The sequence below is a fragment of the Dermacentor albipictus genome, chromosome 10 (assembly GCF_038994185.2).
Source record: "Dermacentor albipictus isolate Rhodes 1998 colony chromosome 10, USDA_Dalb.pri_finalv2, whole genome shotgun sequence".
Classification (NCBI taxonomy): Eukaryota; Metazoa; Arthropoda; class Arachnida; order Ixodida; family Ixodidae; genus Dermacentor; species Dermacentor albipictus.
Genome location: NC_091830.1, coordinates 52,060,426 through 52,077,113, shown reverse-complemented (window position 1 = coordinate 52,077,113; position 16,688 = coordinate 52,060,426). Strand labels below are relative to the sequence as shown.

At 45.1% G+C, this 16,688-nt stretch overlaps 1 protein-coding gene across 1 annotated transcript in view; it reads left to right on the top strand.

The window, feature by feature from the left end:
* LOC135907653 (ubiquitin-like modifier-activating enzyme 1) overlaps positions 1-11,679 on the top strand; it is a 93,634-nt gene extending 81,955 nt beyond the window's left edge. Inside the window, exons 26-27 of the mRNA XM_065439348.2 lie at positions 7,014-7,183; positions 11,501-11,679. Coding sequence (XP_065295420.1) covers positions 7,014-7,155 — 142 coding nt within the window. The 3' untranslated portion in view covers positions 7,156-7,183; positions 11,501-11,679. The remainder of the gene's footprint in view (positions 1-7,013; positions 7,184-11,500) is intronic.
* The last annotated feature ends 5,009 nt before the right edge of the window (positions 11,680-16,688 follow it).

Here is a 16,688-nt window from a genome sequence, read left to right as displayed (position 1 = left end):
GTGCGGTGTGTGACAGGAGCGTCCGCCAAAGTGGAGCCACATCATGTTCAGTATAAAGTTCAAGCACGATAAGATCTTATCACAGCCCACACATCTTGTGCTTTAGGTGTAAATGAAAGTGTGTGGGGGTGAGACAAGAAAGATGGTGGCTTCACGAGTGCTGCCTTCCTGCACTTGCAAACGGAAAGAGGGGGAGGAGAGCTTTAGACATAATCTGCCATGCGTGCAAAGAGTGCCCATGCCGAGATGGCGTGGCATCATGTTAGCTGTGTTCCCACACATTTGTTATTGGATTTTGCATAATCTCGAGTTTGGGTGACTCATTGGAGCAAGAGGCAAACGAAGCATTTGCTCCCCACTGCCGGCGCTCTTCATGATGGCGTAGTCCCAGTGCGGGCAACGCTATCAGCTGCAGGAGCGGAGTGCATGCTGTGAGGTCTTAGGGTCTCACAGGAGTACCGACCACCGCGGGTTTGAGCTTAGCGAGCCACAGGGCCACGTCAGCCGTCAGCCTCTAGCCCCGCTGCACGTGAGCTCAGGCTACAAGGGGCTACCGAGCGACGCACGCAAGAACACAGTAATGCCCTAAGTTGACGGAAACCATTTATTGTCTCCAACGGCACCCAACACTGCACGAACGCCCGGTCCCGGGACGGCGGGGAACCAAAGGGGTCCCACACCAAGGGCGAAAAATACAGTTAAGCCTGGGATACATGGAGCGAAAAACCGGCGTCCAGGCGGCGAAAAACGCCCGGCGTCGAACGCTCGCCCCTCGGCGTCCAAAAATTTGACGCACGCCGGCTATCCGGACCGATCGGAAAAACCGACGCCCAGCGATCGACGCCGGCGGAAGTGGCGGGGGTGCCTCTCGTGTTCACCAGGCGTCGCGACGATCGATCTCCCACCGACTTCCGGTAGCCGCCGAACGTTTTTGTCTGTTTTTCCTTTTTTAGCTGGTGCCTCCGTGGGACCGTCCGTCGCGCGGCCGCGCTGGAGCGACGGAATGTAGGCGTTTGCGCTTGTTTGGACGCGCACTTTTGGTCTCTCTGCGCGTGAGAAGGACACCATCGATCGTTACAGCCGAATATTGAATGTTTCAGAGCATTAAATGAAGAGTACAAATTTGTGTATACATATTTTTCGTCTAGAAACTTAAGTGACGTGCTCACGAAAGAGATAATTATATATGCGGTACAGTTTTCTTCCCAACCCTTTAAAAAATTGCAATTACTGTGAAATATCCTGCTTAAAACCTTTATTCTGCGTAAGTGTTGATTATTACTCGAAATGCAGGAAAATAAGTGACAGCAAAGGTAAACCTTGCCCATATTTACAACGTCATTGCAAATTGCAGTAAACTCGGCGGACTCCAATAAGTACACCATGGAAGTCTAAAAAAAAAGAATTGGTGCCGATGTGCTCAATAACATTTCCTCGTTTTAAGAAGTTAACTTTCGTCGGGGGTGATGGGGTATTAAACTCTGAATTTACTGGTGACGCCAGCGTCACTATAACCGCCGCGTGGGTGCTATGAGCTAGCACTGGCTAATCTGAACAATATTTCGTCTTTTCGCAACTCTTGGTGGTGCTTGATCACACAGATTGCGCTCTTTTCTTTTCCAAGTAGTAGGCTTCCACTCATACTCTGGAACATCGGGGAAGATTGTTGATGGCACCGCATCGTTTTTCGACTGAGGCACATCGCCAGAAATGGCCGGTAGCAAGAACGAGAAAAGAAATTAAACGTACGAAAGCAAATTTAAAAAAAATGCGTACACTAAATAAAGTAACGTTTATAAATTGCTGACTTCCGCGTCACAGCTTGCACATGCTGTTGTCGGCGTACGTATAGAAAAGGCGTCGCTAGCAAAGATAGCATACAAAGGGACAACTGAAACTGCAGCATGCTACGCTAAAAGCCTAATGAAATCCAGAAGGGTACGTGGCAAGCTGTATGCCCTGAGGTGAGCGGCAGACGAAACTAATGAGAGACATATGGTGACGCACGGCACCGGGGAGCGTCCAAGGAGCGCACATGGGAAGATACCGAAGGATTTTCCACGTGAAATGCCGAAAGGCGTGAGAATAGTTTACAGAGAAAGTGGGTGTTCCAGACAAGCCAAGCGTTGGTACGAAGAGAAAGCGCCCACTCGGTATACGGTTGTCGCGGATACAAGAGGTGCGCGGAGGCTGCACAATATCCAAGTGCTCTAGGGACAGCACTGTAACCATGGCAAAGTCATCGAAAGCAGCGAGACTAGAATACAATGATAAGCTCATTACAGCAGTGCAAATGCGTGGCATAATTTGGGATTGTGGTCGCCAGGACTACAAGGATCAGCGAAAGAAAGCTGTGGCATTGGCAGAGATCATCGCCGATATCGGAACCGATCCGGGAGGTAAGTTCACAATGTTGGTACTGATGAAAACAAATTTATATGCGCAATCGATCACTCGATGATACCACCCTTTGTGCTTTCGGTACACGACCGCGTTGATTTATACATTCGTCGCGCCAACTTATTGTCGTTCTAATTGTAGGATAGTTACATAATTCTTGCGCCCTTGATGTCCCATCAAACTCATTCCTCCTGCTTTCCTGTTGTTGTTTTATTTCTTTTTCATTCCCCTTTATCTCGGTATATAGTTTTCAAAACCAGTGCGTGATCGATGTGTGCGTGCACACACAGAATGTTTTGGGCGCCAGGACTCGTGTTTGGGTGCAGCAGCTTCAGGCGCTGCTTACACCGCGCGTTTAGATTAGTAACTATTCTAATTTTTTTTTTACCAAGTTACTTTAGGATCACGCTCGGAACGAGAGCCGCCCATTTCATGCCAAATGTAGCACAAAACGCTAGTTCTTGGAGGAGGCTTTAAAACAGGAACTGACACTGAAGTAAACATCAATAACCACAATTTATTTTTACGCAAAGTAAACGTCGCTGTTGGAGATCCACAAAAGCTTCTGCAACGCCTGCACTCCGCGGTGATCGCAGGTGCCCGCTCACTCAACGTAGCCAGACCCGCCAGACGGCGCAAAGCCAGCCCGCTAAAATGCTTGCAGCTAAATGAAATGTGTAGAAATCGTTCGTAAGCGCCTCTATGAAACTTTTTTTTCGAAGTTTAGTCAGTAACAATAAATAATACAATAAAAATTCTGCTTATTCCTTTTTTGTTATCCAGAAACACATTCGTAAAGTCTGTCAACAATGCGGCGGGCGCGCGGCGGCGTCCGCCCGTTTGTCGCTGCATGTAAGCGAAGCCAGCGAACCGCCGGCGTCGTCCCGCCGCGTCTATTTCCGCCACGCGATGTTCGCCGTGAAAGAACGCTCCATGTATCCCGCGCTTTAGGGGTGCCTGTAGCACGTCACTGCGAGAGCACATGCTCAAGCTGGGACGCACCGCTAGGAAAAGTCCCGGCGGCTATGCTACTTGCTTTCGCGATAACCGATGGGCCAACTCGCGAGATCTCGGGCAATCTCCTTCGGCTTGGGCCTCCGATGAGTGCGGCTCGGCGTGGTACGACCTCGCTAGCACTAGGCACCCGTTCTTCGTCTTAGCATCGGGATAGGAACAACACGAGGTACGCGCTCCCCGCACGGGCAAAGGCACTGTGCGTGAGCTCAGTCCTAGTCACAAAGGCGTCGGCGGAAGAGAGGAAGCATGTATGTACCGGGCGCCGTCCCAAGGAGCAAGAGAGACGCTATCGTCATGGCAGTAGCCACCAGGGGCCACTCCGTGACGTCACTAGCTCCACCCTCACCGAGAACCACCGCGAATGGAGCGCCACCGCTAAAACTGGTTCGGAGCGAGAACGAACGTGGCGTAAGGATTGCAGGCATGGGTAAAATGCGCCCGCGCAATGGCGCGTCGAATTCCCCAAATCCTCACATCGCGGAAGCGTGGCTCACCTTGCTTAATTCGTGCCACTGGTGTGAAGATATTGTCGATGTGGTACGAAACTGTGCCTGCAGGCAAAAGTAGATTAGTGAAAATATTCCTTCTGCTTAAAGCATTAGTGACTCTAATGCTGGGGCAGAAAACTTAACAAAACCAAGTTAAGCTTAAGCGTACATCACTATAATTTATTAACGTGCCTGCCTAAATGAAAGTAAACTAAACAATTTGAGATATATGTGAAATATATAAAAAGAAAGAAATGGTTTACTCACCTGGAAACTACACGTCATCCCAAGTGAACAGTTTCGAAAAAAACAGCATAGTGTCAGTCACCTTTGCCCAACGTGCAAGTTTCTTATACATGTCACTCTCCGGCGTGTGTCTCGTATGCTTCTTTCCGGAAGCGATGAAATGACACGTTGCTGTTTTTCCGCTGCAATGACGTACATAATGGTACCCAGCAAAACTCCTTTGACATCTGTTGCTGTCTCTTTTGGGGGGAGTTTGTGCATCGCAGCATCACATTGATATTGAGAACATCGAGGCATTCATGGCATGGCGTGAACAGAGAGCCTCTAACACTCTGAGCCCGAACCTGGATCACCTGGATCTTGGCACAGCCACTAGATGACAGGCAATTTCTTGGAAGTCTCAAATTAATCCAGAGACTCCCCCTCTCCTGGTACAGCATCTCTCATGGCAGTCTTGTTGATTTGGCGCATTAAAAAGGCACCGACAAAAAAAATTTTGACCTTGTACAGTCGCCGACCAATTTTCCGGACTCCAAAAATTCGGACATGCCCGATTATTCGGTCAGCTTCGCGGCACCGCCATTCTCCCCATAGACCATAATGTATAACAACTGCCGAAAGTTCGGACGCCTTGCAACCCCTCGTCTGATTTTTTGGACACTCCTTGAGCCAACTCGATCGAGGGCATCATGCACCGACTCTGACCGCGGCACATAATTCGACTTGCTGAACGCCATTTTTCTTTTGAACGGAGCCTCCTTGCTGCCCCACGAAGTGGCGCTACTGGAAATCCACGCTCATCATCATCGTTTCTGCCTGGTTCGATAGAGTGGTCGTACAGCAGTTCCGGTTTCAGCTTAGTAAGCCATGTCAAGACAATCCAGCAGCTGATTTCTTTCTTTCGCGCATGACGCTGCGAGCAGCACGTTTTTCGTTTGTGCGACTGGTGTCGGCACGGTGGTGTTTGCTTTGAGTGCTGTATCGAGGTTTCGGTGATCCAACGCGGCGTACGGAAACATCGCGTCAAGTGTCTAATGGCGCCGACAGTGCCCGCGCAGACTGCGCTGGGGAATGCCGGCAAGCGGGTGCCGGGAAACCTAAGATTTGTTGCCTTCCGATGTGCTCCCTACTGACGCGGAAAATATTCTGCCGAGACTTGCGCAGTGGTTGCATTGCGATTCCGGACACCGTCTCATTCGACAGTTTCACAGGTGCTGACACTGCTGTACTGACATGCGCATAACTCGACGACGGCGAGATCGTTCGTCAGGTTTCTGCTGCTCCGCGACTGTATTAGTACATTACTAGAGCTGGGCGAGTATCCACTTTGTGGATACGGATCGAATGTTAATAGTAAGTATAGAATATCTAATATCAATTGTTGTATAGTCAATGTAGGCACATATAGTTACAACAGGAATATTTATTCCAGTGTATTTAGACACCACGCCTGTAATGACTGGTGTGATAAAGGCAGCTAGCTATCGGGGACAAAGGATAAGTTTACAGTGTGAGATTATTAATTATCATATAAAGAACTGCACAAATAGCCTCTCAAAACTAAAGAGCATGGTTGCAAGCGAGCGTTCTACTAAAATACGGCTGCTGCATGGCTTGCTTTCCAGAAGTGCTAAATAAAGCGTTACTGGAAAAAGACAAAAAGTAATTTGTGGAAAATAAAAAAATATGTTTCTGAAGGACTTGTGTACCTTAGACAAAGGTAAAGGGCCCGTTTCAAGGAAAATATCACAGTTTGTAGCGTAAGAAATCAAAAGCTTTCTCTTTTATCAGTTCTGCTGCGTGACTAGACTGGCAAAAACACTAAAGACAGATTATAAGCAGAAATTGCAGGTTGTCATGTATGCTTCTATCGCGAAACTATAAAACAGGGCTTGCATTCCCCATTTTGTCTGCATTGCTTCAAAAATTTTTGTCGTTTGACGTCCTATAATCTGCGACATAGTTTTTAGCAGGCAGAGAACAGTAACCATGCTATAACAGTCAGTTGTTGCGAAGTATTTGGTTTTAATGATTTAAAATACCGAATAGTGCCTTTTCAAATATTAATAGTTATCATGTCAACTCGGTTCATATTAGAAACCGAATATTCACCCGCCTCTATATAGTAACATTATATGATACAAAGAAAAGGCACTCTTACTGTTAAGGAAGGCTTGGTCAGCCAGTAAACACACTACCGAATGACAGGTATTGACATTGCCACAATTTGCCACACCAGATCACCATTTTGTCATGGATTTTCCGACGCCTGACAGCATTAGAACAAATATTTCGTCTCGTGCGCCTGCATTTCAAGATCCCATCTCTGCATTTAGCGGTGTGCATATATGTGAACTTCTACAAGAGTGTAAACAGGAGTTTGAAACGACCGCATTACGCACAGTCCTGCTGCGCAGGACTGCGTGTAATGCGGTCGTTCCGGAGTGTAGTGGCTCAGCCTGCATTGAGCAAAGATGCGATGAACACTTCTTCCTTCGAAGCGGGGAAGTGACTGGTTCAAACAACTCGCGGTGTATGTTGTGAACCCACTACCGGTAATACCTTGATTACGTGCAGCTGTACTTCGCGTCTCTGTGCGGAGCACGTACTTAGCCGCCCGGCAAACTAGCCCTGGAGGTAGTTGACTTGAGGGAGACGTGGGTTTTAAACTTACTTGTATTAATTTTGATATGAATTGGATGAGATTTAACAGTAATGTGCAGTTTTTTGTTTTCTTTTTGCCAATTGCAAATATCCATTGAGGTAGTCTGCATTAGAACAAATGATACAAAGCTTCTACCACAGAAATTCAGTCGAATGTGCCAAACAAACAAGTCTCTCTGTGCATGTCTTGTCCCACAGCCTGAGCAAAGTGGTGGCCGAGATATCGAAGAAGCCGATTGAGCCCCACGTGCGCAACCTCGTCTTGGACCTCCTTTGCAATGACAAGAATGGCATGGACATTGATGATGTGCCACCCGTGCACTACTGGCTGCCCAAGTGAAGCGCCATCTGTATGGCCATGGCGCAAGGTACTTGTGTTGTCGTGGCCCTGGGTCTCCGTGTACCGCTGTGTGTCGGGCATGTTGGTGCACTTGCTTGGATAACATTCTAGCGCCAGCAGACCAGGGCAGAAGGAAGATGTAGGCACCACAATGCACCAACTTCAACAGTTTATTTTTGGGAAACTTCGTACACTCATAGTACACCGTGCACAACTGTGCCCCTACTGGTCAAGACGTCACACTGCTTCTTCCATTAAGGCGTCTTCTTTATCAAGCGGCTCGGCTGGCGCAGTGACAGCACACCTTTCCACCACTCCTCCCGATAGCTTCTTCCTGTGTAATTCCTCATGTTTTATCTCTGTGTCTGGCGGGACACACACAATCGTAGAACAAGTATTTGCTGCTGCATTCTTGACAATGGCTTTGACATTAACAATATAATGGTGCAAGGGCCGTACATGGGCCTTGCACCATTAAACATCGAACATTCATTCATTCAGTGGCTTTATAGATGACCATTGTGGTAACTGTTAAATGTAGCGCGTCATGGCATCTACGTCTCATCGTTATTCTTGTCTGCTGGTGCTAAAATGTTGTCCATGTCTTCGTGCAGTTATTGTTGCAAAAGACAGTGTTTCCTATGCTTGGCGGGAACATGTACCTTCAAAGCACAGTGCAACGAATTATTGAATATACAGTAAAAGCTCGTTAATTCGAACTCTTGGGGGACTGAAAAATTGTTTGAATTAACGAGCGGGCGGCAAAAAAAAAAAAGATGGCCATTGCATTTGGCTGCTAGGGCCGAAGCCAAAATAGCCATATCTGGGATCGTCATCGAGGAATACGCACTACTACTCTTTGAGGTCGGCGATTGCAGGTATTAAAATCATGCGAGTCCAAACACCAAAGGAAGTAAAGATATCCAATCAATTTATGCGCCTGGAACTAATGATAAATGTACCCACGTGAGCGTCAGGCTTAATGATGAAATATGACACTATTTATGCTTCAAAAACATGTTTATTAACAAAAGAATAATGATCGAAGCATATCAACATGAAAAATAATCGGTGATTTGCATTTGCTTGCGCTTTCTTCGCCGCGACTCGAGAAGCATTGTCTGCAACTTGCCCAACATCTCCAGCGCAGCATCCGAATTCTCATCGGTGGAGAAATAGCGCACAGCCAGATCGAGTCCCGATGCTGCTTCACATCGATGCTTCTTTCCTCTTATCTTTGAACTCTCCTCTATCTGCACGCGGCAGCGGTGATGGCTCGGCCTGAGCCAATCGGCAGGCCCGTGCACTTTCCTTTTCATCCTTCCCTCAGTCGCAACAACAACAACGCCGGAGGCTCTAGCAAGGAAATTGGCGGCTTGCCTCGTGCGTGCAAAAATGCGCGCTGGCTTATTTATTCTCGTCGCTGTGCATATTAAAAAAAAAATTTCAATGCATTGTACTCGTTACGAGGCGACTTCTATTTACGAGAAGCAATGTCGGCTGCCGGCTCCTAGTTCAAATTAACCGACGTGAGTACCGGTACGTTCGAATTATCGGGCATTCCGGCCCATTGATATACATAGGGCTTTGCAGGGACCCGGGCATCAGTTCGAATTAACCGGCGGTTCGAATTAAGCGAATTCGAATTAACGAGCTTTTACTGTACTGCAGTAAATCAAAGGTGCTATTTTACGCCAGTGTTGGAACAAATGCAGTTAATCCTGTTGATATATTTCTCAAAAGGACCATATAAAAGAACAACAGCCAGGAAAACATCACATTGAGGAAGGCCGCAAATCACCACAGCAATGTCAGAAACAGCTCCGAATGGCTGCCAGAAAAGTTATTAGATGTCTCAGCACTTATAATATGATTGGGAACAGTGCACGCACATGTATAATTAAACGACCCAAACAATCTTCCGTGACAGTAGGCCCCTTCTGTTCTTGATATGCTGCACTGCGCAATATTTTATGTATACCTTATCACATAATGGCTCTATTGTGGCGAAGCTGACTTAGGAAAACCAGTCATTGTGCAATGCATGAGAGACCCTTGCCTTCTCCTAAATAAATGTAGCCCTATGCTCGTCAGATTTGGCCCATTGTTTATGGTTCCCATTAGGTTTTAACCGACGCGCACTTTTTTCGGGTGCTCCGTGTGCGTTTCCTCCCAGTATGCTTGTGCAACTTGTAGCTTGCGCAACTTTGGTTGCTTGTTGCAACGAACCGTATTTACTCAGATCTATGCCGGCCTCGATTTTAAGTCAACCCCCGAACGTCCGAAGCGAGAAAAAAAAATTTTTTAACTTATTGCGAATGTAGGCCGAACAAAAAAGTGAGGACAGCGTTCACAAATTGATAGCAGCATTTATTTAATATGAACATGCCGAGCTCGCTCTACATCGTCACCGTCATTAGCTTCGTTCCTATAGCCCAGACCACACGTACACATGCGGACGCATGCAAGCTTGCCTCCACGTGCCCATGCATGTGTAGACAGTGTGGCATTGCACGCGTCAAAACACGGTGCAATCTCAGTGAACAGCTCCTCTATGTTAGTGCGCATTTCCATATCGCTGTCATCTCCTCGTTGCAGCACACGCAAAAGCGTCTCCCTTTGTTCCTTCCAACGACAGACGTTTTTCTCGTCGATGCTGAAGTCCCACCTGGCTTACAATGTTTCTGCGGCAACTCAACTTTTCGTTCGAAGGTGGCACTATAGTGTGCCGTTACGATAACACGTCGCCGCCTACTGATACCATAGAACCGGCTCTGATGCGACCATGGATACGACCGGATATGTCACAGGTCAAAGTGATGACATCGCTCGTGTCCTTCAGTTGGCTACTGGCCCAGCTAGTAGCGGCTATGATACCAACTTTTCTAGATGGCACTAGCTATGGACCGTATTCATCATTTTCAGTTACAAACTGGCGCGTTCTTTGAAATCCCCGAATCTAAGCTGACCCTAGAGTTTTTTATATGATTATTTGGAAAAGACTATTGGCCTAGAGTCGAATAAATACGGTATATATTTGTCCTCTTCGTAGCAACATATGAGAGCAAATTTCTTTCTGCACCACTAAATTTACGTAACCGCCATGTATCAGATAGAAACATAATCTATGTATCAAATAGGAACAGGATACATAGGAGTCAATGAGATTTATGTCAAGACCACTTAAACCTGACATAGTAGCTGGGGAAATGTAACAGCAAAGAATGTATTAATGGGGTTCCACTCTATGTGCTTACGATGAATATTGGACATAACGACAGTATTTTCATCTCAGTTGTGCCTTTGTTATAATGACATCGGACTAATTATTATTAAAGGGAAATTGCCTTTTATAGTCATGAACAATGTGACGAGAACTGGCTGTAGTGACTCGGAGACAGTGGCATTCAGCTGCTGTGGTCAAGGTTGCGGGTTCAATTCCCAGCCCTGGCAGCCTTGTTACGACAGCAACTGAATGCAAAAAATGCTCGTGTTCTTAGATTTAGACATTAATAGAGTGCTCCTCACTACAGACTCCCTCACAACTCAAGAGTTGCTTTTTTGCATTGGATCCCATAATTTGACTTTTATTTTCATGTGCGAGGGCATACCGAATTCATTGCTAAGCAATGATTGCTCATGATACATGTACTTGAATCTCGCAAGTTAATATGCGATGAGACTCTTTCCTGTTCAACATTTAGTCTCATACATAACTTCTGTGCGGAGCATGTATGTTCCACAAGTGTGGCTTCTGAAAAGCCATCTAGGTGCCTCGTTTCATACTGCTCATGGGAGTACATGCATTTGTGTATGGTAGGGGTTTATGTGGGGAATGGGTTATCAAGAGGCCTGCAAGGGGGTGTAGAAAGGTTCATGAAAGGAAAACCACCACCCACCGATCCACCCGACTTTAGCATGAATCTGCAAAGGAAATACGGACAGGTTTCCCAGAAAGAAACCCATATCCGTTTCCTTTGTAACTTCGTGCTTCAGACAGGTGGATCACAATTTTTTTCTTTGACATGGCTAAGGGGTTCTTTTAAGGGCTGTTTGGACAGCAGAAGTAATTGGTCAGGAAACAATTTCTTTTGGTTCACCTAAACTAGGTTTCTTGCGCAAATTTCTTATGTACATGACACGTGTGCTCTAAAGTCACGTACTTACGTGTGAAAGTGAAAACATACTGTTTTGCCTAGGTGCCATATCGCAAATCATTGATGTTTTGAGCATCTATAGGACATAGTGAGCTGTTGCCAAGGCTGCAAGGCTGTTGGCAGCCACTAGAAATAAATCATATAATCTATGAATGGCTATATATATATATATTTTTTTGTCTTTCTAGTCCATGGAGATGGCAGCCAAGGTCCACAACTCATCTTCATCGGGCTGGAAGGTTGTGCTACTGGCGATCCAGGTTCTTCATCGGGTTTAGTGACGAAAAAAATTTACCTTTAGTCTTCGCTGTCTTGAGCCTTCTCTTTAATTTCTGCCTCATCAAATTAAACCAGGAGAGAACCAGTCTGTAATGTGCTGATTATTTTTTGGCCCCTCTCACTTCAACAAATTTTTAAATCTTGTCTGTGAGCGGTGAAAATAAAAAATTTTCATGGATTTTCGAGCGATTGCTATCTCACCAAGTGGTACTCCCCGGGCAAAAATCTAAACGTACTCGTGATTCATCACTGCTGGCATGATTTTAGTACTCACTGGCATTGGTAGTTTGGTGCAGTAGTAGTGTAGCGTAACAGTGCAGCACAAGTGATACATGTAGTCACGTGTGTACCTTAATTGTAGAAAAAGATAAAGTATGACAAGCATTATGAAGCCTGTGGGACAATTGAGGAAATATGATTAAACTAGGAGGCAAAGGCGCAGCTGTGATTGTACTTGACAGGAGTTGTGGACAGGGTGGTTTCCAAGAATTGAGCGATTCGAATTTTCACATAAAGCTCTCAGGTAATCTCATTGACCAGTTTAAAATTGAGACTAAGTATGTGTTCACCCATCTTTTTGAAGAAGATAAAGGCAGCCAGTGATATGCTGGTAATGGTGTTTCCTACAAAGGTCTTGTCCTGGCAGCCTTTATTTACTCCAGAAGGATGGTTTGCTGGGCAAGTGCATATTGTACGCTTCAGACAAGCGCAAAAAATTTGGAGAACGCTTGAGCGTCGCCTTTAAGAGGAAGGTTTAGCTCGGGCCCAACTCCGACGTGACCTATTCAAATACATGTAAAACGCAAGAACATTTTTCTGTGGTCACCCCTGTACCAATTTTAATGAAATTTGTTGCATTTGACAGAGAAAGTGAAATTCTAGTGACTCTTGGAAGCGGAATTTCGATTTAGAGGCTGAACTTTGTTAAAAAGATTTTCAAATATTTGAAAGTTTGAAAAAAGATGGAAGCATAAAGTTTACAAATTAATAGTTCTGCATCAAGAACAGATATTGTGGTTCTGTAAACAGCACCCATTAGACCATTCAAAGCGGACAAATTTATTATGTCATTTTATATCTTACGTAAGTTTGTTACGCTCATACGAGGGTTCTGCAAAAGCTGTATTTCCATATTTAATTTTTTTATATTCATGTGTAACATCCATTTTGTTTGCTCTAGATGTACTATTATATGCAATTCACATAATTGTGATGTCATTTTTCATTGCTGAGTTGCAGAGTTGTAAACTTGATAGTCTCGTTTTCTGAAAATTTGCTATTTTTGCCACTTTTTAATAAAATGTTGACGATCTAAATCAGAAATTCAAAACCAACAGGCACTAGATGTAAAGTTTTTCTTTTAAATGCAACAAACCTCGTCAAATTTGGTGCAGTGGTTGCTGAGAAAAACGAATTCTCCTTTTACATGTATTTAGATGGGACCACCCGATATAAAGTTTCCTCATATGGGTGGAACGCGATAGCATTCAAAGATCCCTGACTGCTTTTCACCCTTCCCAGTAATTGGAGCATATGTAGCGATAATGTTTACCGGGAAACACTGGCCATGATCGCTATGCACGAAGGCGGCCTTTGTGGTAGAAACACAGCGTCTCGTGTGGGCCATGATAAGGCGGAGGCGAGCACCAGCTGGCGGTATTGCAAGTAACCGGGTGCACCGCTCCATGGCCCCCAAGACACCCACGCGCTGGCGTGCGCAAATGGCAGACACCGCGATCGGTCTGTGAATTGTGGACGAGCTGGAAAAGGGGTTTCTGGGAGTTTTCGTGTAACGGAATTACGTTTTCTCGTGTAGTTAAAAAACATTCTGAGAGATATCATGTCTCTAGGTTTGTGTATGTCGTAGTTTATGATTTTTACACATATCTTAGCGTGAAAAATCCAATTCAGTAAATAAATTCCTTGCGTCACATGGGATGGCCTGAGTATGAGTGGTTCAAAAATCTTATAACCAAAACAACGTCCGATGTCGGACGCCAACGCCAGATTTTCTGCTACACGGGCTCCTTAACGTTATCGTGTTAAAGTTCGCATGATAAAGAAGAGACTGATACAGCCTTTCTCCCGCGGTACTGGAAATACAAAATGCCGCCGGTCTCAACCAGCCTAGCGTTTTTTTTTTTAGCTGTGAAGCTGTTACTAAAGACTATCCAGCTCATAGACTCTCTTGTTAAGGCCATTACGCCTTTGTTTACTTAGTGCGTAAAATTCATTAGCCACTTCCTCGAGAAGGCGTTAAACCTTGCTGTGCCACAAGGCAACTAGAATGTCACATCTTTGTAAGCCCTCCGAGAGCACAGTTGTCACAGTCTCTGCTTGCACCAGGTGGAAGTTGTCAGCCCACCAGGAACAAGCTGAACTCTGAAACTCTTCTCAATCAGGCAGCACTCAAATACAACCACTTCGAATTGGGTAGAAGGCGTTATCTGCAAGTTGACAGAACCGGTATGGGAACCAAAGTCGCTTGTGAATACAAGCTAACATCATAGTGGTGATGGAAGATTCCTTCCTTGAAAAGTCCATCATAGAACACGATTTCTGGGAGAGAAGCAGGTTCAGGCACAGCACAGTGGCATTACACTTTACCAAATAGTGCACGGTAGCAGCCGCAGTCTCTGGCAAAACAGTGCCTGTGGCCGTCTGCGCCACTTACACTCCGCTTTTGTTTTGTTTTTTTTAATCTTCGCAACACTGGAAAACTGGTCAGCATAGTTTTGAGAATTTTCAGACCCCGGATTATGTGAGGGGAGCTTCGCACTTGGACAAGAGACAAACGGCCTAATGTTTGAATACAGTTTATGCGACGCGTTTGACGGCGGCCCCGCCGGGCAGCACGAGCGACCGGATTAGCCGAGTGAAGGTGGCAGTAAAGGACGAACTTCAAGAATGGCAAAATGTCACACAGTCAAAACAAAATGACAAGTTTGGCCGATATTTCCATTGCGATGGAGCTGAAGAGATAGGACACCTGCTGGAATATGGTGTAATAGCAGCACAAAATTCACTAGTGTCTTCAGCTGCCAAAAGTATTCTTCATATACAGCTGCCACAAGCGCAAGCCATTAAAAATGGTTTCAGTCCAGCTGTTCGCACTCTTTAAGAGCAGATCTGTTTAAAACAGAGTTCTTGGACAATCTTTTCATTCTGCGCAAAACTATTTACATTAGGCAGCCATGGATATTGTGGCACCTTCCATAGCCTTGCCCATTATCATTTTATATTAAGAGTGGGTGGAACAAATGAACCACATATTGAACACATCGAGAAATGAAATAATTGCTTAATGTAGCAGCAAATAAATCCTGAAATATATGCTCACAAATTATGTTTCACGCTAAAACATGGCGCATCTTGCTTCTGGTTGCCATTTACTTTCTGTATTCCTTGTTCAAGGGAGTTGAATAATGTGCCATAGTTTGTCACAGTCAAACTTAATTCAATTTAGACTTGTATACATAGTTCAAACCAACACCAGTGCGTTGGTGAAGGGGGGGAGCTCGAGCTTTCAAGCTCGTGCTCCCCCTCGAAACACTCGAACGCACAACCAACAAAGGCCGTGGGTTCGAGTGCCGTAATGAACTCTAGCTTAATAAACATGCCTTAATTAAATTCACCTCATTTCTCCCTGCCTTAATTGGTGTTGCCTTAACTAACTTTGCCTTGATGTCACCAACTGCCTCAATTGGCTCACAACTTTTTGGACCATCGGGGTCATGACAACGCCGGATTTTCCGCCTCATGAGTCATATAATGCTTCCGCATCAATAACCAACATGAGGTACAGGTGTGCGATGTGGCATAGTAGAGGGTAAAAAAAATAAAACCCAAGCTCGTTCAAAACCTGTACAAGACAAAAAGAGCACTTCCAGTCAAGGGTGAGCAAGAACAGTGAGAACAAGTATAAACATAATAATAGTCACAAGGCAAAAGCAAACAAAAGGAAAAAAAATAACCATATGCGAAGCATGTGCCGGTGATGTGATGCAAGGAAATGATGCAGTATGTAAATTTAATATTGCGTGTGGTCAAGGAGAGCAACTGAATATGTTTTGACATTAGATAAAATTGTGGAAGTATGTTCCACTCCGTGATAATCCCGCTCAAGTAATGAAGCACACAGTCAAAGCAAATTATAAACAGAATAATGAAGAACCTTTAGAAAACTGTGTAAACAAATTACAGCACACAACATCTGATGAAATGGCAAGAGGTTCGTGAATAAGAAGACAAACTATAGAGAAAGAAAAGACAATTACAGGGCCGCTGAGCGTGCGTCCCCGATGTGACGCAATGTGTGAAATGCAATTATTTTCATCATCTCATTTTCAAATGTTCTAGCTTTTCTTTCTTTGCTGCCCTTTTGTTATTGAGACTTCGGAAAAACCAGAGACACAGAAGACGTCACTGGTGACGAAAGGAGCGGAGGCACTGCAATCGCTCCCTCTTGCATGTGGTGCCTGTTGTGTGGCTTGGAAGCGCTTGACAGCTGGTGTTTCGCCCGCTTTCTGTGAATGTCTGCTACTTTTAAATTCGTGAACATTATAGTTCGCATCAACAGCAAGGAGGTCGGCGGCTGATACTACGCGACATTGTGCGTTTCTGCAGTTCTTATTTTACAAGGTCTCACTTAATGTGCTTTTGAAATGTGTGCCAAGGAGAGAACAATCGTACACTGTAATTGCTTAATTTAAACTTGTGTTGTTACCGGGACTCGGATTTGCTGAAACAAAGCAAGCAGCGGACTTTTGTAATGCAGGTTATTTGTTCTTGTGCTTATTACCATACCAATTAATGCTGTCATTGCACTGGTGTGGAAAAGCATTCCAGATATCATTCTTCAGTACCCTACCGGCTCTTGTGTGTTTCCCTATACTGTGTGATGCCTGTATAGCACATATTTAGTAACAGATTACGCAGACTATGGGATTGTGCCGCATTTGTGAAATGCTGTACCCAAACCTCTAGTGACAAGAATTTTGTCCCATGGATATCCTATCCACATCCACTCCTAGGACATCGATATCCTAGGGATGTGTCGAATACGTCCTGCAAACATCCCTCACATGACCGTTTGGT